Source organism: Ostrinia nubilalis, chromosome 2 (genome assembly GCF_963855985.1).
Source record: "Ostrinia nubilalis chromosome 2, ilOstNubi1.1, whole genome shotgun sequence".
NCBI lineage: Eukaryota > Metazoa > Arthropoda > Insecta > Lepidoptera > Crambidae > Ostrinia > Ostrinia nubilalis.
Window position 1 is genome coordinate 7,555,216 of NC_087089.1, and position 24,490 is coordinate 7,579,705.

Consider the following 24,490-nt stretch of genomic DNA (forward strand, 5'->3'; position numbering starts at 1 on the left):
GTTTGTAAGGATATTAATAGGTACTGTTTCATGCAGACTAATGAACGGATGTTGATGAAAATTCACGCGGACGAAGCCGCGGGCAAAGATGGTTCAAAATAAAACAGTAGTTGGAAGAAATACTATTTTTATTAACAATTTATGGCTATTACCGAAGTGTAAATAGAAATTAATTTATGCTACCGAAGGGTATTATTATAATTAGGCGCGGAATAGATTGATCCGCCGTCCCTGCGGGGCGTCGCTGTTGGAGAGCGATATGTTGGCCTGGATCTCCTCGAAGCTGGGCAGGTGCGCGAGCTTGCCGCGGGCGGCGACGGCCGGCTGCTTGCTGAGCATGCGCCGCGCTACGCGGACGATGTCGTCGGCGGTGATTTTTTCTGAAACAACGAGAATTTTTGATAATTTTTATCCATAAAATACGCGCGCTCCAGACGTATGGAACTACGCGGACGAGGCATACTTACAAAGTGTGCGCGGTTCTTGTTGGTTCTTGTTCTCGTTATCGGTTCTTGTTCGGATTTGGATGTTATATGCGGTAAAGCTGAGCGGCATTTTCCGAACAGTTATCTGAATATAATGGACGCTTAGCTATGCCAGCCCGCTGATGTTTAGCAACCCTCACAGACCAACTAATTTTATTATTTAAGCCGCGTTTTCACTAGGAGACATTTGTCCCGCGACTCTTGTCGCCCGACACGAAATTCATGTGTCCCGCGCGATGTCGCCCGACGTCGCTTGCGACATCTACGGGTCGCGAGATTTGTCGCATGTCGATGCTCTATCACTACTGGCTAGTGTGAACAAGTTATATGTCGAGGGACAAAGTTGCAGAGACAAACTACGTGAATGTCGGACGACTTATCTCTGCGACATGTCCCCTAGTGAAAATGTGGCTTGAATTAACGATTATTATGTCCCGCCTATAAATGAATTAAACATGGTCACCTACCTATTTCGTTGATGAAGAAAGATGGTGGCTTTCTCTTGCCCGTCGCGAGGACTTGACGGCCGACATCTTCGAATACCACAGGCCTCGCTTCTAAGTTCATCAATAACATGGACTGTAGTTGGGTCTTGGCTCTCTGTAAACATTAAAAATATTTTAAGAAAAATAAAATTAAAGAAAAACAGAGAAAAGATAGTTAATATACCATGCACTTATATTGTTAAGTAAGATAACTTTTTAAAGTTCAATAAAATTACCTTCAATTCGGTTTCTCCGACTTTTCCTGCCATATTGGCGAGTTCTCTAGCAATCACAATCGTGGTGTCATAAATGCGATTTGGTGGCGACGCCGAATGCACGCAGAACAGGCCAGTATCACCATAAGCGTGATTGTAAGCCGTCGCGTTAAACATCCAGTGATATCTGAAAAATAAGGTGATGCTAATGTCAAAAAACTGTCATCAAGAGTAATTTTTGTTGTGTATTGAGTGGTATTTCTATGAGGAAACAGTCTTTACAGTTCTTTTTACATACCTGTTGAGCACATTTGTGTACAGACGGGTGTACATGCCTTTACCGGGCCCGCCGGCAGAAAAGGAGCCACCGCCTCCCATCATCATGTTTAGCACACAAGTTGCCACGAAGTCGGGGTCGCCGTGGGAGCAACCTGAAAATATAGGTAAATATGCATTACATCATGTAAATAAGTGTTCTTAAATTATCTGAATATTATGTGTTATGATGAAATTAATTAAATTACTCACTTTCTAGGCCAATAACAACGTGAGATAACTCAGGGAGATCAGAACCTGGGTATAGAGGAATTTCGCATTCTTCCTAAAAGCAGAAATTAATACAAATTAAATAAAATAGACCTCGTTAGAATTGCGTGAAGTGCAACAAAATTTATAAAACATTACCTGCTGAATGCCACCGGTATATTGTGCAATAGAATTGTCAACTTCAATAGCAGAATTTTCTGTCTCTTCTGTGTGCCATGTGGGTTTCATATCAACAAAATATTTTTGGACAAACTCCACAAATGGCCCATGTTCTACCTAAAAAATAATCATAATTGTTAAAGTTTCTATTCTTCTTCAGATTAGCTTTAGTCAATAATTGAAAAAAAAATCAACAAACTTACTCCAACAGCAGCAACAACCATTCTACTGGGAGAGTAATGGTTTTTCAAATATTTGAGTATAATATTGCGGTCAATTTTGTACACATTTTCTGTCGGGCATATTTTTGGCAATCCAAGTGTATTTCCTTTGTATGCAGCCTGAAATCACAAAAAGAAATATTAACAATTTTTTTAACAGGAACAAATCATTGGGGACAGATAGTGATTGACAGTTGTCCTGCTGGGGAGTACTTTGGACAAAATAACAAAACAACAAGGAACAAATCTGCTTAGAGTTAGGGACTGATCCCAGATAAATGCAAAAAAAATCAGGGATAATATTGATGAGTAATATCAAAAATACTTACAGCATGTATCATGTCCATCAAAATAGTCTCTTGTTCTGGTCTCATGGCGAGAGTTTCCAACTCGAAAGCTACAGCTTGCCTTGCTGCTTCTATTTCTTCATTTGATAGCTGAGGCCTTAATGTTACTTCTGCTAAAACCTAATGATAAATTGATTAATATTTGCAGGTAAGGACATTTTGAACTTGTAGCTTTTTGAAATTCCTGGACTTCTTGTTACCTGTGTAACAGCCTCAAGACCTCTGGAGTCAGCACTTGTGGCATAGACAGTTGTATCTCTAGACCCTTGACAGTCACAGATCCCACCATGTCGTTCTAGCTCACGGAGCATCACATCACGTGTTGCATATTTGTGTGTTGCCTGAAATTGTAAATAATAGTTTTTTTTAGCATAGTAAAACAACATGCTGTTTTCATACAATGTAAATTTCAATAAAATAATGCAACACTGTAAATAGTTATTCCAAGTCATAAGCTTAAAAACTATTCATTTATTTTTATGCAGATTTAGTTAAAAAGTTGGGATAGCAATTTTGTATTTTTATAAGAATCCTCTTTAATTAAAAATGATTTATACTTACACCAAAACTCAATTTCTCAAGGAAGTGACAAATGCCATTTGGATAAGATACTTCATATCTTGGACCAGAATCAATAACAACTAAAATAAAAAATAATACATTACAACATTGAGATAAAAAATCTTAAGTTATGAATAATATGAAGCTATTGCAACACAGTCAAATTAAAAATGTATGTGCTTTGAGGTGTAAATTAACTATTGTAAATTATTAATTACCTCCTGCAGTACAGAACTGCCCAAATTTCTTTTCAGAAGCCACTCTTAAACCATTACTAAGCACAGTTACTTCTGTGTGTGCATCTTCAGATTTAGCTGTAGAATATGATACTGGAGGAAGGTGTGGCATGGGCTCTGACAGTGGAGGTAAAGGAGTCACACTGCCCTTTTGTAAGCCTGCAACTGACTTGTCCACATCCTGAGAAAAATTTCTCAGACCCCATCTTGATGGATTCAGTCTGTTGACATAAATAAGTTATCATACAATTTACTGAGTTATAAAATAAAATTCAACACTTTATTTTTAGCACTTAACAAATAAATGTAAATTACGTACCCATTTTTTAATGAAAATAACCTACTAAAAAGAAATTTCACATCTGTTACATGTGACATTTTTAGAATGTCTTATAATACGGTAGTAAAGGTTTCTCTCTATCCAGAAAAATATAAAATACAGTTTCTACACGAATATAATAATTACGATCTTACGAAAGAATTTGTAAAATTATTTCATTTCACAAAAAAAGATTGACAAATTGTTGACAGCTCCTGACATCTGTGTATATGTAGCAAGCTACATCATAGAGAAAAGTAATACATAGGAAATAGAGAACCCTCTCTGTCAAATTTTTGAGCCTACTAATTGACAGCCTGGTGTTAAATTCCCTGTACTTAACCTACGTACGTAACGCTCACATACATACATAGTACACGCACACATACATACATAAAGTCCACGCACACATACACACAGTTCACGCACGCATAGGCCCTCATAACCTTCAAAGAATTATTGTTTTTATGATGTACAATGTAGAATTTTTTCAAATCCACTATTTTGAAAATATTTATCTTTATGGTGTACGTATTGTATTATTTTCAAAACAATGGATTTGGAAAAATTCTATATTGCACATGGAAATGCAAATAAGTAAACAAAAACTTTTGAATTTAATAATTTTACTTTATTTATGAACACACATAATATTATACACCAAAAGCGTCTTTTCGCAAAGTTTTCAACAACACTAAAAAAGCATTTGCACATTGAGAAAACTCAGATCACTTGTGAACATAACAGAAAGTTTCTTCGCGATTCACGAAGGAACGAACAAAACTCCGATGAACCAGAACAGCAGCAGGTACGAAGGAATGAACTTGAATTTGACTCGACGACTCTTCAATACTTTAATAGGGCCACAGAAAACTTAAATGATGGCTAAGAAAACAAGAATGCATTTAACATAACAAAAACAACACCGGCCATTTTGGAGGAAAAACAATGTTGCCATATGTTAAATAGTAATTTCTACTACTCTATTATGTAAATTATAACAAAAATGTCAATGTTCAGTTTTAAATTAAAACAAATTAATTTCATTTAAAAAAAGTTTTCACATTGTAATTAACAATATTCTCAAATATATTTTAATTAAGAAAAAAATGTAAATATGAAGGAAACAGGAGCAGCGACATCTAGAGCGTTTTAGGGTAGTTAAAAAGTATTTGAATTTATTCACCGATGTCGCTGTTTGGAAGCAAGTTTCACTTCGATGACCGTTGTATGGAAGTTTCCATACTCTGAGCTACATCTGAGCCCCGATTACGGTAACTTTTAACGTCAACAATCCAGACACGCTTCTCGATTCTGCGATACGATTGGTCAAAACAGCTGACGTACGCTGTTGAACGACCAATCGTATCGCAGAATCGAGAAGCGTGTCTGGATTGTTGACGTTAAAAGTTACCGTAATCGGGGCTCTGTGCTCCTGACCACAGATAATTAAAAAATAAATATTGACAGATGTAGTCAGTCATCTTCGAGTGGGAAATTATGGAGACGGCATTTTCGACTTATCTTTAAGTAAACAAACAGGAGCCCGATTACGGTAACTTTTAACGTCTACAATCCAGACACGCTTCATCGATTCTGCGATACGATTGGTCAAAACAGCTGACGTACGCTGTTGAACGACCAATCGTATCGCAGAATCGAGAAGCGTGTCTGGATTGTAGACGTTACAAATTACCGTAATCGGGGCTCTGTACACTACAAAATTAAAATTGCACTGTAAATAGAGCATCCAAAATGCAGTTCCGGTACGGGAACGCGCGCCTCGGGTAACAAGTCCCCATAACTTAACTAGTCTTTTACATAAATTATTCATTTTGCTATTGCACCACGGATATCACAAAGCCACGACACTACACAAAGTACTATTTTAGCTTGCTAGCTGTCACTACTATCTGACAGCCGTTAAAATAACAAACAAGTTTTAAAGCGGTGAAGCTGAAATACAAATAATTTACATTTATTAATATTTATTATTTTGTTCAACACTAATAAAATATATCTTCATTTTAAGTAGTACAACCGTGAAATAGTGATATTGGCAAAAGTTTATGTATAACAATTCATAACATTGTTGATCTATTGTAAATAAGATTGTTACATTGTTAGAGATGAGTTTGAAACATTTAAAAGTAGTCAAAAGAATGTTTTCAACTGGCGAGAACACTCCTCGTGTGTGTATAGTTGGTGCAGGGACAGCTGGATTTTACGCAGCTATGCATTTGACCAAAAATTTGGCTAATGTTAATGTTGACTTACTTGAAAAACTACCTGTGCCTTTTGGCCTTGTAAGGTGTGTGTGATGTGGGCTATTGAAAAGTATTCATGTAATGTTGATAGAAAACATGATGTAATCAAGTTGTGTTTTTTTACAGGTATGGTGTAGCTCCGGATCACCCAGAAGTTAAGAATGTAATCAATCAATTTACCAAAGTAGCTCAGCATCCCAATGTTAAATACTATGGAAATGTGACATTAGGGAAAGATGTATCTTTGAACCAGTTGAGGCAACATTATCATGCTGTTTTATTGGTATTAATATTAACTTCAGTATCTAATTTTCTTAATTTTTCTTTATTAATACATCAATCTCATATTGTATCTCATACTTTAATATTAATTTATTTTGTAGGCATATGGGGCTGATGAAGATAGAACACTTGGCATTGAGAATGAAGATGCCAAAAATGTAATTGCTGCTAGAAATTTTGTTGGTTGGTATAATGGACTCCCCAGTGATAAAGATTTAAAGGTGACAAACATTTTATTTATTTTGCATAGCAAATAAATCTATATATTTTTTTATTAATTGTGTTCTTAATTTTCTTTCAGGTTGATTTATCCCACTCAACTGCTGCTATTCTAGGACAAGGAAATGTAGCGTTAGATGCTGCTAGAATACTTCTAAGTCCAATAGATGAATTAAGAAAAACTGATATAACTGAGTATGCTCTCCAAACATTAGCAGAATCTAAATTGAAGGAACTTTATCTTATAGGCAGAAGAGGACCTTTACAGGTAGCGTTTACTATCAAGGAGCTCCGAGAACAGCTAAAACTAAAGAACTGCCTGACAATATGGAGAGAGAAAGATTTTAAAGGAGTTGAGGAAACCATCCCAAATTTAGGTCGACCTAGGAAGAGACTGACAGAACTCATGGTAAAGTCATTAAAAGAAAATCACAAAATAAATGAAGGTGACCTCAGCCAAAAGTATTTCATGCCCATATTTTTCAGAAGCCCAAAAAAATTTCTTATAGATGAACAAAAAGAGTTGACTGGAGTACAATTGAACTGTAATAAATTGGTGGGAGATAAACCAGAAAATCAAACTTGTGTGCCCACTGAGGAAATTGAAGTTATTAACTGTGGTTTAGCTTTTAGAAGTATAGGATATAAGAGTATACAAGTAGATAAAGATTTAATATTTACACCACATGGCACAGTTGCAAATGACAAAGGTTGTGTTTCTGTGGACAATTCTACAGATTTGGCTAATCTATATGTGGCAGGTTGGCTTGGAACTGGTCCAGTTGGTGTTATTTTGCACACCATGGGGAATGCTTTCCATGTAGCAAAGCTTATATGTGAAGATCTAAAAAGTTCTAATGGCTTAATCAATAAAGGTGGATTTGAAGAAATAAAGAAGGCTTTACCAAGCAATAATGAAATTGTGAATTGGAATGGTTGGGAGAAAATCAATAAACATGAAGTTCAGCAGGGTGAACTTAAAGGAAAACCCAGAGAGAAACTTTGTTCAGTTAAAGAAATGTTAGAAATAGCTCTATAACATACGGTCTACATCCTTGTACTGATATATTTTAGAGCTGAACTTCCTACACAACAAATGAACAAAGGCAATAGAAGATGAAATCCATAATTATTATTGATTTGCTTAGTTTTGTAAATATTTATCTTTTACTTAATATCTGAAAATTAAGTATATTTTTAATAGACTATTTTAAAAATGATTCAAGACATTTAATTATATTTTATTATTAGTTATTAAAAAGTTACTATTATTTTTGGCATTAGTAATTTCTTCATTAACTGAGAATATTTTTTTAGTTTATGTATGAAAATATCTCAAGTCTTCATCATCACTTTACTTTAGAAAATTCTTCTAAGTGCCAAGGAATAAGTAATATTAATAATTTCGTATCAATTGACTCCTTCTACCTAAATGTGCGCGCCATCAATCTGTGCATCAATCCATAGCTACTCAATAAAGTAGCTATTGTGTATGTGTTGTAAGTAAGATTAGGTATATTTCTTATCACTTATATAAATGTAATATCAAAGGATTATCTTACGGTCGACAGCACAGATTTTTGTAAAATCTTATTTGCAGAGATACGCTTGTTGTAGCGTGGCTTGACTTATTTTATTACTAGTTTTTTTTACCTACAGCGCTACAGCTTCGCCCGCCTGAAATTTAGCTTGTCACAGCACAGATCGTCCTAACTTATATTTGTCGGCGCCGGACACAGATGCTGCAAATTATTATTGATGATTAATAGTACCAATCTTAATATTATGTTATCTGTAGAAATCTGTAGAGCAGAAGGTTTGTGATTCCTAAACGTAACACCCGACTGATGCGCAGAAAAAGATAACTGTCAATCAGTTGTGTCATGTCAAGTGTGAGCAGGCGGCTACGAGGTTATCTTTGAGAGCGTGTTGAGTTTGGTGGAACGTTAAATTGTAGGAAAAGTGATTGTCAACCGTCCAAGATATTATCTCCTTGCCCGTTAACCCACGCCTATGGAGATTCCACCCCTAGAGTTCCTTCTGATAGAGACCCAGTGCCTTTATCAGAAGTGGGATTCGAAGGGCACTATTCAAAGGAGATAAATCTTTCAGCATGGCGCACCTACGCTACGCAACTCATCAAGTTTTACATGGAGGATGCTGGCTCAGACATTGAGAGTTGGTGCAGGTTGACGGAAATTATTGTGATTGACGTAAACTGGAAGGGCCTTTGTGAGTGAGTGACTTGAGGGGGCCGGGCCAAGGGCGCCCGGGCCACCCTGTTGCCGTGGTTGAAGGGGCTGTTTACGCCCGGGCCACGCTGATGTAATGTTGGTTTCCTGGTCGCATGGCTGCATGCCTGGATCAGCAGTAGTAGTGGTGCGGTTTGAGGTAAATGGTTGAAGGAGCCTTGGCTTAGGCCTTGCGCGTCGGGCCATGTTACCTAAACCCCGGTTTCCTGGTCGAAGGGGCCTCACGCCCGGGCCAGCTGTAATGTTTTGGTTTCCTGGTCGGGCTTCGCGCCCGGGCCAGCTGTAATGGTTTGGTTTCCTGATCCAGGGTCATCACGCCCTGATCAGCTGTATTTATTTTGATTCTACGATCTGATATTCGCACGCTCTGTAGTCAGGAATGGACGAGCTGTGATAATAAGAAATTGAATGTTTACAGATGGACAAACCCTGGACTAAGCGCACGAGGCCGTGCGATAGTCAGGCTGGCCGTGTCGGCGCCGGACACAGATGCTGCAAATTATTATTGATGATTAATAGTACCAATCTTAATATTATGTTATCTGTAGAAATCTGTAGAGCAGAAGGTTTGTGATTCCTAAACGTAACACCCGACTGATGCGCAGAAAAAGATAACTGTCAATCAGTTGTGTCATGTCAAGTGTGAGCAGGCGGCTACGAGGTTATCTTTGAGAGCGTGTTGAGTTTGGTGGAACGTTAAATTGTAGGAAAAGTGATTGTCAACCGTCCAAGATATTATCTCCTTGCCCGTTAACCCACGCCTATGGAGATTCCACCCCTAGAGTTCCTTCTGATAGAGACCCAGTGCCTTTATATTAAATAGCCAATATTGTAAAGTTTCATCAAAATTCATTCATCGTACTTTTTGTATATATTATTATTATACAACGATAACACATATGAAAGAGTAACATCACAGATAAGGATTAGATCCATATCTGTGAGTAACACAGATATGGATTAGAGGTGAGTAACATCCACAAAGTAAAGTAGGAAATGTATGAAAATAATGTAGGAAATATAGTAGGATACTACAACTGATTTTTTACTATTTTATTATGAGAAGAATGTAGAAAGATCGTTTTCGTTTGCTAAATTGATGCAAGTTAGCAAGTGGAAATCGAACCCGGGACCGGGACCGGGATTCCGTGGAGATCGAACCCGGGTATTAATTTTCGTTGTATTCAATTGAAATTTAAACGATTATCGATATCATATCGTTAATATTTTTGACCGCACTGCTGACAGCACGACTGAAAAAGTAAAAAGTCAAACTAGTAAACATAACCTAAAAATTTCTCCTAACCTAACCTAAAACTAAAACAAGGCACTTTTAACCTCGCTAAATCAAAAATAAATGATAAAAGCGTTTATCTGTTAATCGTCTATATTTTAAAAGCTTTCGTGGAGCATTCACTGTGCATGGAGTTGACACAATAAGAAAGATTTCCAAATGGCTAACGAAGTTATTAGTATTGGGGACTTTATTGTCTTACAAAAACAAAACTACAAAAAGTTGTTCAAGTTTAATAAACCAAGTTTAAGTATTACAGTAGGTCGTGATACCATAAACTTGAAAGGGATAGAAGGATGCCCGTATTTTTCAACATTCAAAATGATATTTTCTGGAGGCAAGAAAAGTAAAGAATATGTATTGGAATTAACTAATGAAGTTGTGAATTTAAAAGATGAAATAGATATTAAAACGTCAGGAAATGATAATCGCAACATTATTGATGATGGACAATCTCAAAAATTGACTGCTGCAGAGATAGAAGATTTGAAAGTGGATTCAAACAAAGCATCAGATATTGTTGAAACATTGATTACAAACTCAAATACTTTTCACAGGAAAACTGAATTTTCTCAGGAGAAATACCTTAGGAAAAAGGAAAAAAAATATTTTGAGTTCATTAGAATTCTGAAACCAAATCTGAGATTAATCGCAGAGGTGATGTATAAGTTAGAACCAGCCAAAATCCAGGGCATTCGTATTGATACATTATCACAAATAAATACTTTATCTAACATTTACTCAGAAGGTAATTATCTTCTGTATGATTCAGGATCAAATGGTTTACTAGCTGCATCCTTGATGAGTGCCATCGGTCCCCAAACTAATGGGAAACTCATTCATATGCACCCTGGTAATATGTCACAGAAACAAGCATTGCTGGCAATGAATTTTAAAGAAGAACAACTTAATAGATGCATTTCTGTCAATGTGTATTCGGCTTTGAGACAATTTTACCAAGGCTGTGATACTAATGATAACTCAAATGTTGAATCAAATGTTTTAAAAAGAAAAGCTGATGAAGAACCAGATCATAAGAATAAGATTCCCCGACTGGAAAACACAGACCAGGATGCAGATGCTATATCAGAAGCTGTAGCCAATAATTCAGAGAATAAGCCAGAACCTAAAAAGCCTAAATGGCACTTTGACAATATAGCTGCTGCTTCACTACTTCATCAAAAGGTGGATGCTTTAGTCATCACCTGTAAAGAAGATCCGAAAAATATTTTCACTGAATTAGTGGAATTTGTAAAACCAGGACGACCATTTGCTATCTATTATGCTGTTGCTGAGCCATTGCAACAACTATATTTATTGTTGAAATCACAAAGTAATGTAGCTGCATTAAAGTTAACATGCAACTGGATGAGGAATTATCAGGTTTGTTTTTAATGTATGCAAATATTATTATATCACAACACAAAATACATGTGTGTTATGTATTTATTTTTTATGTAGATTAGTGTGTTGTTGGTTAAAAATCAATTTTTCATTCATTCTCCAAAACCTATTTCTATAGTTTCCAAAATCTATTAGGTAGATGGAAAAATAGTTAATGGCCTAACATATTATATTACTCATTATTTTAGCAAAAGAAATTAATTATAAAATTATTTGCAGGTACTACCAGACAGAACACATCCAGAAGTAATGATGAATTCAGCCAGTGGATTTCTTCTAACAGGATATGTTTTAAAATAATTTGGTATTGATCAATTATTATTTTATAAGATAAAAACAAAAATATAGTTTTAAAAAATTTATTTAATGCTTTCATTTATTGAAATGCACATACCATATCTAAATGCATTAAAAATGATCATGTGTGTATGATGTGCTATAATCTTGCATTTTTTAAACAATAGTAATAATAACCAATTTGACATTACACATGTATGAAAATATTTTAATAATTCACACAATTTATAAAATTTTCTTACACAAGCTATTTAGTAAATTATTGGTTTCAATGTACATCACTCTCATAAAGAATTTGATATCAAATTGTTTATTGTAAATATTTATTCTTGGTAAATTTTGAATTTTAAAAACTTTATTCTTACAAAACATCCAAACACATGGATATACAAATTCTCTGAAGTCTAATGATGGCATATAGCTGCTACAAAAGCAAATTGACTGTTTATTAAAACATTGTTACTTATGCAAAAATATTAATGCATTATAAAGTTCAGTAGTACAGATTCTAAGGAATGTATGTCAGTCTAAATACAGGTATCAGGGATGAGACAATGCACTCGACTCAACCATAAATAAGCTTTTCAAATTATTTTACCATACAATTTTTCATCTAATTTATAAATTTTGACACAAGGTTTGTTCATTGGAAAACATAATGACTGATAAAACGACAATTTAGGCTTGTTCAGATCCACTCGTACCATGTTTGCACAACAGCCATGATACAAAAATACTAACATAATTTTTAAACTAATCAGCTGTAAATACGTTATTCGAGAGGAACATCAGTTTTCGTCGCATCAACCTACTTTTAAACCTAATTACCAAATTTGATGATGTAATTTTGGCACTTAACGACGTCTCATAGTGCATGGTCTTATTTTATTGCGTTTTAATAACATTGCACCATATAAAGTGACAATTAGATGAAATGATTTGCATTGATTAAACAATCTAACCTTACTAGCCAACTTTAACTAGTCATCACTTACATTAATTTACCAATGATCATAAAGCAATGTTTCTGCAAATTTATACTTAAGCACCATTTATGTATTAAAATCAAATATTTATCAAACCAATTTTTGGTCATTAATGGATGTGATACTACTAAGAAAATTACTGATATGGTTACATACAAGCAATAGCAATGAATATACGCCTATAAGCATTTCATTTAATACAAAAACTAACAAGCTTCCGCTTTGCACTTGTAAATACAAATTCATTCAAATAATTAAATAAGATATATTACTCATATATTACAGAATGTTATAATAAAATAAAAACTTTGTTTATAAATATTACAATTTGTTTAAACCTAAGATTTAAATTTAAAACTGAATAGGTAGACATGAAAACTTCTGGAGATCTTTTGAAATTATTAAGAACGATTTTACTTTTATTGTACTTATTGGCTGACAACTGATTCTGATACTATAAAAAGCAGGAATAATAATACTAAAACAGATGTGCAGCCGTATAAACTATTAGGTATTTTAGTGCTCTTTTAACCTAATGGAGCATGGGACAAGCTACTTTTAAAGTATACAATCTGTTATCCTACATCGGAACCTTTGTTTCGTGAACAGAAGAGACGTTAATTTATAGGTGTCGAAAATACACAAATAACTATAATATTGCATTTGTGGTCACGCTGAACAAAACCAAAGATATACAATTTACGAATTACAAATGCAGTAGTATCGTTTTGGGGTAAATACGTTGTAATGTTAAATAAACTTTGGTATTGGTGTTATGTTGAAAGGCATACGCTGCGGTGAGAACACCGGCGGCTAAGGCTGCTCGCGGTAGGCGCGCGTCACGGGCTCGTCACGTGGGCGCCGACACCGTCTCGCGCCCGGCGCCCCGCTATGACGAGTCCTCGTCGTACCATGTGCGGAAGTCGTAGCAGTCGTCGCAACAGTCGTCCTGAAGCACAAATAGTAACTAGTCAGCACGCATTACACGGCACAGAGCTGTTTTCAAAATTGAAACAACAAGAGTTTTTTGACCTTGTAGTAGTCATTCACAATCAAAATTCAGACATTCTTATGACTTAATAGAAAAAAATAAAACAGGGTATCTTAGGAAAAATACCTTGTATTTATCACCAAGCCAGACAATGTGAAGTATATTACAGATAACATTTTATTAGTTTTCATTTTATAATTATGTATATTACAGATACATAGTTGCTGCAGTTTTGTTCGAATTCCGTTCTATAACAATTTAGTTCAGTAACATCGATATCGGACGACTTCATTACATTCAGACTGGCTGAAAATTCTCTGGCAACCGGTATCTTCAACGGCTATAATAAAAAAAAAAACTCACCGCCATCCAGGCGTGATCGAGCACGTCCTCAGCAGCGAAGCGAAGCTCGGGCTGGGGCCGCAGCATGTTGGCCACGAGGTCGATGGCGCCCGCCGACACGCGCTCCCAGTGCGGCGCGGGGAACTCCAGCCGCGCCGACAGGATCGCGTCGAATAACTTCTCTTGATCGCCGTCCGGCGACGAGAACGGCGGGAAACCGCACAGCAGTATGTAGAGGATCACGCCCGCCGCCCACACGTCGATCTGGATGACAATTATTATACAACTAAAATAATTTGTGTCTCATAAAGTTACGTGTGCGGGCCACATACTTTCTGGGAAGTTCAAGTTCAGTAGTTATTGAAACAATGGGCAGTTCTCAGATGCTCATAAATGTGAGAAAATTTCAAAGTCACAACTATGTGGAATATAATGTGAGTGATGTAATAAGATAGATAAAATACTTTGTGTGTAAAACTCATTCAGAGTGATGGGAAATAGGCTACTTTTGTAAATATGTTGTACTAAAATATTATAAATAATAATGTGACTATTTTACTACAGGCTGTTGTCGTTGTAGATAAGATTGATTTTGGTTTATAACATTTCGAGCAATCGTTACGACTGAATCGACCAAATTTGGTTGCCATCGGGATTCATGCTAGAAGGCAACACGGGAGTTGCAGCAGTGGGAATGTGTCATCGGTATATTTGTTTTTTTTTTTTTTTTTTATTTATTTATTTAGTTTATTCAGAAACTCAACAGCTATTACATTTTTAGAATATTTTTTTCTTACAATGGTGGCACTTAAGCTAAAAAAGAGTTCCATGACATGCAATAATGTTCGCACATTAAGTATACTACACCAACCTTCAGTCCATATCCAGTCTCGAGGAGTATCTCTGGGGCCACGTACGTGGGAGTGCCGCAGACGGCATGCAGAGGCCGGCACACCTCGACGGCCAGGCCGAAGTCAGCCAGCTTCAGCCCGCGTATGCTGCCGTCTGGACCCACTTCCACCTGGGGAAAACATTATTATAACATTTATTATCATTATCAACTATACAATTTCAAGAAACGCCACTATCAGAGAAACTGGTCACATTTTAATTACTTAAATGTCGTGATATCATACTTATACAATAACAACTCCAAAACTTGTTTAAAAAGAAGATTGTCTTGTTTATGAAGACGATTAGTGAGAATCGCTGTTACAAACATTCTGTTTATTTAATAAAGACCAAGTAAACAAATATATCCAATTGATACAAGACATCATCCCACTCAATACTTTTAAATAAGTGTTTCTTTCACTAGTGATAAGAATTAGTGTAAATATACATAACATGAACCGATACTTTTGCTTTACGTAATATGAAAAATAAATAAATTATTCGTTAACATTTTTGGCTATTCGTAAATGGATTGACAGTAGAAAGTTAACAATGAATTTCCAAATTGTTACGATGACCAAAATGAGGGCAGGTTTTACTTTCTTTTTGTTAGTCTTTCGCTTACCAATAGGTTTTCAGGTTTGATGTCGCGATGCACTATAGAAAGCGAGTGTAGGTATGCAATAGCTGATGTTAGGTGGCCAATTAGCAAACGCGCTTGTGGCTCTGAGAATTTGGAAGCAGCTGCGATACTATCAAACAAGTCGCCACCTAAAAATAAACGATTTTAGTAGAATGTGAATAGCATTAGGTACTGATATAATGAAATGGTAAAATGGAAGATCAATATTAAAGTAAAGGTGGGCGATTTTAAAAATGTACAAAATAATATTAGTAATGATTGATTTCAGTTAATATTGATGATCCCGTCAATACAAATCCAAACATTAGAAGTTTTAATTGGCATTATGTATTGTTAACACTCGCCCACCGCTGCAAAAGTATTACGATGATAGTTTACGATCGCTTCATAACGGTATTGCACTAATGAATAGTGATACAAAATACGACAAAAGTATCTATGATTTTTATAATTCTAGATAATATTCACACTCATTGTAAAAAATAAATGTAACATACATACCACTAACTAGTTCCATGACAAGGAACAACCATTCGGGACTATCTTGTTCCTCAATTAGTGATACGATACGAGGGTGACATAGCTTTCGCATTACTCTGACCTGAGGGCAAAATGAATCATGCATTATCTTTCATTATCACATTTGATTACGTTCAATTGTGATAAGACAGAACTCGCTCTATGTGAACAATATTCTATCAGGATATGACCTAATTGTGGTGACCACAATTTTGTAAAAACAAGTAAAATTGATTGATACATACCTCAGCCTCCACGTAATATTCTTTTCCTTTGCACTTGGCTTTGTCTATAACTTTGAGAGCGTATTCCTTCCCAGAAGTCTTGTCTCTACATATCCTTACAACAGCGAAATTGCCGTCACCTGTTGAAAAATAATAAATAATATTCTATATTGGGGTCAGTTCATTGAATCCGATCGAGTCGCTTCCGCACCGGTCGAGTTATTAAGGCCACTAACTACTAATGATGTATCATAATAGAGCCAAAAACGTTGCTCGAAAGTTTAAATTACAAAATATTTACACTAGTTTTTGGCGTGATAAGGATTGAAAGATATTTTATAGTTATAATTTAGTACAGGTACAACTGTAACATAATGAGCCATTAAGGAATAGACAACTTCCGCCGTTTTACGGCGACACGAACTTACATCGTTTACTATTTTAACATAATTAAATGACTACCAATTATTTTATTTGATGTAGTAAAGTATCTGCACGATACTTTCGAAATTATTTTATTTATCGTATAAAATTGTAACCATCACCGAGAGAACGGATTGAAAATTGTACACTTGTTTTCTATTAAAGAGTTCAATAATTGAGAATGTTACTAGGTATGCAAAATCACTTGAAACCTATGTTACAGTTAGGCTTTTACATTTACAAATACATTAGTTTTTATTTCATTCAAAAATACCCAGTAGTCATGATTTTATAGGCATTCAAAGTTCGCTTAAATATTGAGTGCCGCCGACGGTCACGTGACCACGCGTGACGTACATTCACAGTATCCGCTCACTAGAAAACGGATATAAACATACTTAAATACATTTTTTTTGTAAATACAAACTTATTATACATATTAACACCCAGATCCATCACAGAAATTAAAATTTAACCAAACCCAAACTTGATGCGATTGTGTCGTTTTATTGCGAATTACCTTCCAGCTCCATCATTAGACCCTGATTACTATATAGAATTAAAGTACTCGTCAATACAAAACGAACGAACCCAAACTCGATGGATTTAAGTCGTTTTATTATAGAGTTCCTATGGCCACCTTCCAGCTCCATCATCAGATCAGCTCCATGTCATCATAATATTGCATGGTCATCCAAATCACATGTGTTTGCGAAATTTCAGCTTAATCGGTTGCCTGGAAGTGGGTCTTAATTCAGCTTGCAAGATTCCACCCATACAAATATGAGCCAGTCACTGTAATATGACGTCACGCGCATAAAATGGCGGGCCGGCCGCCGCCCGCACTTTTAAAATTCAATATCTTGGAAACTAATTGACGTATCGAAATAATTCTTTCACGTGTATTTTTTATTTTTAACAGAGAATACAGAAAGCTAAAAAACAAAATTAGTGAACATTCTTCATTGCAATGTAATCATTAGGCATTATTGGATTATATTTTTAGAGCAACGAGTTTTCTTTATAAATCTCCGGTTTGAAATGAGTCTGAAATTTTTGCTACTTTGTATCAATAAAAGTCAATGGAGTAGGAAAAAACGTGAGATATTCCTATTGCAAAATTAGAAATTTAATTTTGATATAAAAAGCAGCTCATAAAAATACATAAGATTGATTGATGGTGTCGACAACCTAACTCATGCTTTCATGACTAACTAATAAAAGATTATTACGCGTAATAAAATATGTATTAACCCATTCACTGTCTACAAACATGACAATGGGGCGTTTACTATACTATAAATGATGTAGTACCAGGCCTGTTCATCTCCGCGAGTTTACATCGAAAACAAAACACGCACGATGGCCCACCTACAGGATACTATTCGACAAGGCCTCACATACGAGCGAACATTGACTCACGCACGCGTATTCTTGTGTATGTGTGAAAATAAATAAAATGGTGTACTAAATACTGTGCAGTATTTAACTGCCTAAATAATAATAAAAACACTGAATGTACTTTTTTAAGTTGCCTCAAACCACTGAGAGGTAAATAAGTAGTTAATATTATTCATGATAATAATTCATGCTAAATCATGTATTTCCTCCGCCATTTTCCGCAGTTTGGCACCTCACGTCACATCATTTTACCGAAGTCAGCCCTATAACTTCGGCGCAGTGCCGATCACCGACGTTTGTCAACAAAATGGTGCTTGACTCTTGAGACAGGCTAAATTACACCATATTGTTAATGACATTGAGCATACATTTTTTTAAATACCTTCGCGAAGTAAAACTTCTGTACGTAGTACTTATTATTATTCTGTGGTAGTACACCCGACGCTGCTGTGGTTACTTGTGTATGGGCTCCTAATTGAATAGATTCCTGCAGTGGTGGAGTAGTGTGGGATGGATTACATGTGACGCAATATACTTGGTTTTAGGAACCACAACTCCGTCAACGTCACTTATGTAAAAGAAAGGATAGTGCCAGGGTCTGGACCAAGTGTTGCCCAGAATCAACCCATAGTGCATTTTGTTCCTCAGGCCTATACTAATGTTTAAACCGAAGCGCACTGAAATCTATCCCTGGAGTTAAGATAAAAAAAGATTTTTGCTTTGAATTTTTTACATACAAAATATCATCGATGTATACGTACTACGCATAAGATTTCGCGATTTTGGCATTAAATAACACTCGCTATGTTGAACTTAACCATATTGCATCCGTACACGTTACTTTGGTGCGATTTGGACATTGCTTATAAACGATCTAGCACTGTTTTAATGAAGAATGTTCACTAATTTTGTTTTTTAGCTTTCTGTATTCTCTGTTAAAAATAAAAAATACACGTGAAAGAATTATTTCGATACGTCAATTAGTTTCCAAGATATTGAATTTTAAAAGTGCGGGCGGCGGCCGGCCCGCCATTTTATGCGCGTGACGTCATATTACAGTGACTGGCTCATATTTGTATGGGTGGAATCTTGCAAGCTGAATTAAGACCCACTTCCAGGCAACCGATTAAGCTGAAATTTCGCAAACACATGTGATTTGGATGACCATGCAATATTATGATGACATGGAGCTGATCTGATGATGGAGCTGGAAGGTGGCCATAGGAACTCTATAATAAAACGACTTAAATCCATCGAGTTTGGGTTCGTTCGTTTTGTATTGATGAGTACTTTAATTCTATATAGTAATCAGGGTCTAATGATGGAGCTGGAAGGTAATTCGCAATAAAACGACACAATCGCATCAAGTTTGGGTTTGGTTCAATTTTAATTTCTGTGATGGGTCTGGGTGTTAATATGTATAATAAGTTTGTATTTACAAAAAAAAATGTATTTAAGTATGTTTATATCCGTTTTCTAGTGAGCGGACACTGTGAATGTACGTCACGCGGGGTCACGTGACCGTCGGCGGCACTCAATATTTAAGCGAACTTTGAATGCCTGTAAAATCATAACTACTGGGTATTTTTGAATGAAATAAAAACTAATGTATTTGTAAATGTAAAAGCCTAACTGTAACATAGGTTTCAAGTGATTTTGCATACCTAGTAACATTCTCAATTGTTTGGTAAGTTGACAGAAATTCATTATTTCCAAAATGAAGCAAGAACTTCTTGCTCCATTTTGGAAATATTTAATTTCTGTCAACTCACCAAACTACTGCAACAGCGCTTGATCGCTTATAAAGAATGTCGAAGTCGTACTAAAGTAAGGTGTACGGATGCAGTATGGTTAAGTTCAACATAGCGAGTGTTATTTAATGCCAAAATCGCGAAATCTTATGCGTAGTACGTATACATCGATGATATTTTGTATGTAAATAATTCAAAACAATACTCTTTTTTCTCTTAACTCCAGGGATAGATTTAATTGCGCTCCGGTTTACAAATTAGTATTGGCCTGAGGAACAAAATGCATTATGGTTTCATTCTGGGCAGCACTTGGTCCAACTTCCATACATGGATTGGCACTGTCCTTTACACGGTCGGTATTCATATCGGAATAACATTTGAAGTAGCGCTGACGTACATAAGATCCCACAGAGTTTACCTTTTCGAGATAGTGAATGGTTTAATGCCCGTACAAGTCTGCCGTAATCTCTACACGGACTATGAAGCAATTAACTTACCGATGATCTTTCCAACGCTGTATTTGAGTCTTAGCGGCTGCGGTAACAGCGGCGCGTCGGCGTCGGCGGAGTCACCCGCGGCGCCCGAGCCCGCCTCGCTGCCCGCGCGCGCTGCGCCGCCCGCTTTCACAGGCATACGCGGCTTGGGCCCGGCCCTAAGATGACACACACATTCATCAACATCAGGCATTGTTCTCCTCCTATGTTCTTCTGATTAAATTCGTTGCGGGTCAAAAGACAGTTTAACTTTCCCCCTGGACAGACTTGACCTTTACTGGTTGGGTTTTTATTGGCGGTTAAGCTGTAGAGCCCGGCTACAAAGGAGTTGCAGTGGTGCTGGGAATAGTCCCGTATCATCAGGCATTGACATACTCAGCTTTTCTAGCCAAATAGCAATGGGCAAATGGGGGATCCAGGCAAGGTGGAGCAAACTTTTTTTTAAGCTGCAATGCCACACATTGTCATGTGGAATGTAAAGTGTTAATTAGTGACGTCATCGCGAAATTGCTAAACCAATATTGATTTTGATAATTTAAATTGTATCTAGAACCTTGAAGCTGGTCAGGTCTCAGACACTAACCCTTAGTTTACTTGAACTTACCTAGAATTTCTTGAAATAGGCGTTTTTCTACATTGTAACACAGCTTTGCTTTCTTCGAACTCCAATTCGAAGTCTTCTTGGTTTACCCTAAACAAAAAAAAACAAAATTAAAACTTGATTACCAACATCTATCACTACAAAGTTTGATAAACTATCACCTTTCGTTTCCATATGCAAAGAACACGTCTTCGTTATCGAAGAACTGGTGTAGCGCCGAGACCGGCGACCCGGTCTGCGTGAAGACCTTGCGAACGCAGCCCGTGTCCAGCTTGATGCAGTCCGTGATGGCGGCGAGCGCGTGCTCCAAGGTAGGGCTGTTGCGCTTGTTTAGTAACAGCCGGCATACCTGGAAACGTCGCTCAGGTGAGTCGGTAAAACGAAACTGTTGTACGCTACTGAAAATTTATTGTAAAAACGTTTTAGACTGTTTTAGAGTTGGAAAAGTATTGTTATTAAAGATTAATTGTTTCGCAATTACTTCTCATATTAGAGGATTATTACTAATTGTTTTTGATATCATTGTCGTGTCCGTTCAAAACAGCAAAATTCACGTAGCAAATATAATTACGCCGTTTTCGTGGAAAAAGGTACATCAACATGTTATCCAAATATTATTCCGAATAGGTATGCATTATTTAATGAAATTATGATAATGATAAATTATTGTAGACTGCAGTAAGTTGTTATTACATCAACCGCAATGAGTCATTAACCACAGCGCTGTTGCATTGTGTAAGCAGCACGATCGTGGTACATATTGGTTTACCTTGCGAGGTTTAACACCGTTCCTAATAATAGTAACTATACGTGGCCGCACCACGTTGTCGCCAGCGGGGGGGCTAACGCGCGCTGTCCCGTTGCCAGTAGTACTACTACCATTTGCCTGAAAAATTAGTCTAATAAAGTACAAGAACTTTAGAAACTTAAGCACTAAATATATTATATTACATTACAATTTATTATTATTATATTACATCTGATTTTGTATTGTCTGGATAAAGTTTAGGCTAAAAAGCCTCGTGTATCGTAGATTTAAACGCGTGGGTATCACCACGAAGAACGAAATTAGGAATCCTAAACAATAATTTTCTTCAAAACGTGGCAAGTTTGTATGCCACCAGAGTAGGTTTTATCAAGAGAAAATCGATGTCAACAAACGCTCTGGAGATCTCCTTTGGTTTTGCGGATGCTGAACGAATTTTACGCAACAGCCTCCAAAAATAGACTTTTACAACCAGGGAATGTAAGGTGTAATAAACCATATATCGGCTGGTGATGAGTATTAAAGAACCTCATAATTTACAACAAATCTAAGGTCAAGTGAGACCATGTAACATATTAGGTAGGTAAACAATATCAGAAAGGTGTGTTATTGAATTCCTAATATGGTTGAAAGGAAATGATAGATTTGCTATTTGGTTTTTAAACCTCTTCACCAACTAGCATATGTACTAAAGTTATAATTGAAAAAGTTATCAATATAAAAAGCTCTTTCAGGTTTGCACACTGCTGCAGATTATTTTATTTGTTACAGTGTGATGTGGGTTATTCTCTATTGGAAATGATAAAATTCAGCACTATTCTGAAATATAATCATCTGCTTCCCTCCAGAAACAAGTTCACAACAATTTCTAGCTAGTGATAACAGTGTTACAAAATGGATACAAAAATAATAAAAGATTACAAAAGTGAACTTTGTACGTACCTGCAAATAGCGGGACAGCCTGTTGTTAGCTCTAGCCGGGGACGGACTTGCACTATCACTCAATGATTCAGGCCCACTAAGTCTGAAAGACTGTGGTGTCACTGCACTTGCTTCATAGTCTAACCGTTTGAATGGCTCCCCAAAACCACTACAAACATATGACTGTCCATCTTCCAAATCATCGAGTTTTCCTATCTGGAAGCAGATTTTATGAGTTAATCAAGGGTTTAGTTTACAATAGATTTACCAGGTTGACACAAAAAAATATTATATTTAGTAGAAATTTTTCCATGTAAAATTTTTCTGTAATCAATGAACTTAATTTTAATTAAGAAAAGGTTATCATTGACTTGTCATCATCCATTTTGTTATGACCTGTACTTTTTCACAGTACATCAACGTTAAACACTGTGGTATCTTACACAGTTGCGATAGGGGCGACTTTGCAACGAAAATGTATAGTCAGATGTGCTGTCGACTCTACATAATGTCAACTGCACAGGCACAGCCTCAAGCCATTTATAAATTGTGTATAACAGCAATTACTTACTTTTCTACCCTCAAGAGAGTATATTGTCCTCACGCCACTAGGCAAAGTAACATTGTCCACTAATACCCTTGTCAAATCTGCTGTTAAGCTATCAAAAGACCTAAAAAATTATTTAAATTCATTATCTGTTTTAAAAACATTCCAATAAGAAAATATATTTGCATTTGTAATGACAATTCAAACAGTAAGATGAGACTGAGAATCAAGTATTAGAGGGACATAGTTTATAAGGAGTAGGTATTGATTAGATAAATTATTAATCTTTAAGTGCATATTAGAAAGTAGTCTCAATTGATGCTTCACGTGCAATGACTCATTCTGCTAGTCACAGACACAGCTTTTTTTAATGAGAATTTATTTCAATGGCAGCCAGTTCCAATTAATTTTATTGATATGTATCGCCAATCGTAAAACTTGTTTTATCTGTTAATATTATGTTTGTGTGTGATCTTAGTAGATTTCTGAGATCACGGTGGAAGCCCAATCAGTAGGATCTTAGTGACGAAAATAAGAGCATAACAGAAGAACAGTCATGGATTATTTAATTTTGCTAGTAAAAGATGCAATAAAAAAATGGGAGACAAAATCTGGTTATTGTCACTGTCATTTGACACATTATAAATAAATATACTGTGTTGTGATAGATCACAGCTGTGTAGGTAGCTGCATAAATAAGTGAAAGTGTAATCTTATTCACACTAATTCACCTCAAATGGTACAATTATTGTCAATGAGAAGATTAGAAGAATACTACTCACCTGTATCGTTCTGGCAAGACCGGAATTATGACTCCAGAGTAAAATTTATCACCATTTCGAAAAAACCTGACTCGTTTCGCTTTCCGCGCTGGCTGTGTTCGAAGCAATACGTTACGTCTGTTTGTCCTACTTTTCATAATTTCCATGTCACTAAAATCTTTTTCGAGCTCGCATACAGAGCTCGATCGGCTTCCACTTCGGCTCAAATTGTTCTCCATTCTAGAAAATAAAGAAAGTTACAAAGTTACCATGTCATATCGAACGAGGTACCTTCTGTAAGCTAGATTCATGCCTCACCTCAATGATTTCTTGCCTCCAACGAGCAAAATGACAATCGTTATATTTTACGTAGTCATCACTTCTATTCGCTTCTCATGTTAAACGTCCATTTTACGTATCAATATTGAAAACAAACTCAATTATTCTGAAAAAATCATGAATCACACAAAATTACAGAAGAAATCAGTCAGCAGCAAAGACCGATGAAATAAAAATGAATGAATGATTATCCAAGAATGTTACTGAATGTCCGAATGAATGAATAGAAAAAAACATAGATTATATTAGGCATAGAGCTACGAGCTACCTTTTTATGTAGCTCAATCATAGAGCTCAT

General features: G+C 36.1%; 4 protein-coding genes across 4 annotated transcripts; 2 read left to right on the plus strand and 2 right to left on the minus strand.

The window, feature by feature from the left end:
• Positions 1–110: 110 nt before the first annotated feature.
• LOC135081345 (mitochondrial-processing peptidase subunit alpha) lies at positions 111–3,812 on the minus strand. The gene is made up of 12 exons (XM_063976067.1): positions 3,575–3,812; positions 3,238–3,476; positions 3,020–3,099; positions 2,659–2,799; positions 2,441–2,578; positions 2,094–2,231; positions 1,870–2,007; positions 1,714–1,786; positions 1,484–1,616; positions 1,207–1,372; positions 953–1,085; positions 111–380 (listed from the first exon to the last, which is right to left on the minus strand). The coding sequence occupies exons 1-12, from the start codon at positions 3,631–3,633 to the stop codon at positions 202–204; spliced, it is 1,617 nt and encodes a 538-aa protein (XP_063832137.1). The 5' UTR covers positions 3,634–3,812; the 3' UTR covers positions 111–201.
• A 1,689-nt stretch (positions 3,813–5,501) lies between these two features.
• LOC135081382 (NADPH:adrenodoxin oxidoreductase, mitochondrial) lies at positions 5,502–7,613 on the plus strand. Its single transcript, XM_063976104.1, has 4 exons — positions 5,502–5,885; positions 5,968–6,124; positions 6,225–6,344; positions 6,425–7,613. Exons 1-4 carry the CDS (start codon positions 5,704–5,706, stop codon positions 7,379–7,381), a joined length of 1,416 nt encoding a protein of 471 aa, XP_063832174.1. The 5' UTR covers positions 5,502–5,703; the 3' UTR covers positions 7,382–7,613.
• A 1,326-nt stretch (positions 7,614–8,939) lies between these two features.
• Positions 8,940–11,654, plus strand: LOC135081408 (tRNA (adenine(58)-N(1))-methyltransferase non-catalytic subunit TRM6). The gene is made up of 2 exons (XM_063976112.1): positions 8,940–11,271; positions 11,512–11,654. The coding sequence occupies exons 1-2, from the start codon at positions 10,048–10,050 to the stop codon at positions 11,590–11,592; spliced, it is 1,305 nt and encodes a 434-aa protein (XP_063832182.1). The 5' UTR covers positions 8,940–10,047; the 3' UTR covers positions 11,593–11,654.
• Positions 11,638–24,389, minus strand: LOC135081392 (serine/threonine-protein kinase GA29083). Its single transcript, XM_063976111.1, has 14 exons — positions 24,172–24,389; positions 23,875–24,093; positions 23,117–23,216; positions 22,567–22,761; positions 21,628–21,744; positions 21,020–21,207; positions 20,862–20,948; positions 20,261–20,415; positions 16,210–16,328; positions 15,947–16,046; positions 15,428–15,573; positions 14,780–14,929; positions 13,930–14,172; positions 11,638–13,524 (listed from the first exon to the last, which is right to left on the minus strand). Exons 2-14 carry the CDS (start codon positions 24,090–24,092, stop codon positions 13,465–13,467), a joined length of 1,878 nt encoding a protein of 625 aa, XP_063832181.1. The 5' UTR covers position 24,093; positions 24,172–24,389; the 3' UTR covers positions 11,638–13,464.
• Between the last annotated feature and the right edge of the window lie 101 nt (positions 24,390–24,490).

What these genes read in the sequence shown, in the direction of transcription:
- LOC135081345 (XM_063976067.1), bottom strand. Translation starts at nt 3,633, where the DNA reads ATGTCACATGTAACAGATGTGAAATTTCTTTTTAGTAGGTTATTTTCA. An exon ending in TTATTTTCATTAAAAAATGG is followed by an intron (nt 3,477 to 3,574) that starts GTACGTAATTTA and finishes TTATGTCAACAG; the next exon opens with ACTGAATCCATCAAGATGGG. An exon ending in TACACAAATGTGCTCAACAG is followed by an intron (nt 1,373 to 1,483) that starts GTATGTAAAAAG and finishes CTTATTTTTCAG; the next exon opens with ATATCACTGGATGTTTAACG.
- LOC135081392 (XM_063976111.1), bottom strand. Translation starts at nt 24,092, where the DNA reads ATGGAGAACAATTTGAGCCGAAGTGGAAGCCGATCGAGCTCTGTATGC. An exon ending in ACGGTGTTAAACCTCGCAAG is followed by an intron (nt 21,208 to 21,627) that starts GTAAACCAATAT and finishes CGACGTTTCCAG; the next exon opens with GTATGCCGGCTGTTACTAAA. An exon ending in TCAAACCTGAAAACCTATTG is followed by an intron (nt 14,930 to 15,427) that starts GTAAGCGAAAGA and finishes TGTTTTCCCCAG; the next exon opens with GTGGAAGTGGGTCCAGACGG.
- LOC135081408 (XM_063976112.1), top strand. Translation starts at nt 10,048, where the DNA reads ATGGCTAACGAAGTTATTAGTATTGGGGACTTTATTGTCTTACAAAAA. An exon ending in ACTGGATGAGGAATTATCAG is followed by an intron (nt 11,272 to 11,511) that starts GTTTGTTTTTAA and finishes AATTATTTGCAG; the next exon opens with GTACTACCAGACAGAACACA.
- LOC135081382 (XM_063976104.1), top strand. Translation starts at nt 5,704, where the DNA reads ATGAGTTTGAAACATTTAAAAGTAGTCAAAAGAATGTTTTCAACTGGC. An exon ending in GTGCCTTTTGGCCTTGTAAG is followed by an intron (nt 5,886 to 5,967) that starts GTGTGTGTGATG and finishes GTTTTTTTACAG; the next exon opens with GTATGGTGTAGCTCCGGATC. An exon ending in CCAGTGATAAAGATTTAAAG is followed by an intron (nt 6,345 to 6,424) that starts GTGACAAACATT and finishes ATTTTCTTTCAG; the next exon opens with GTTGATTTATCCCACTCAAC.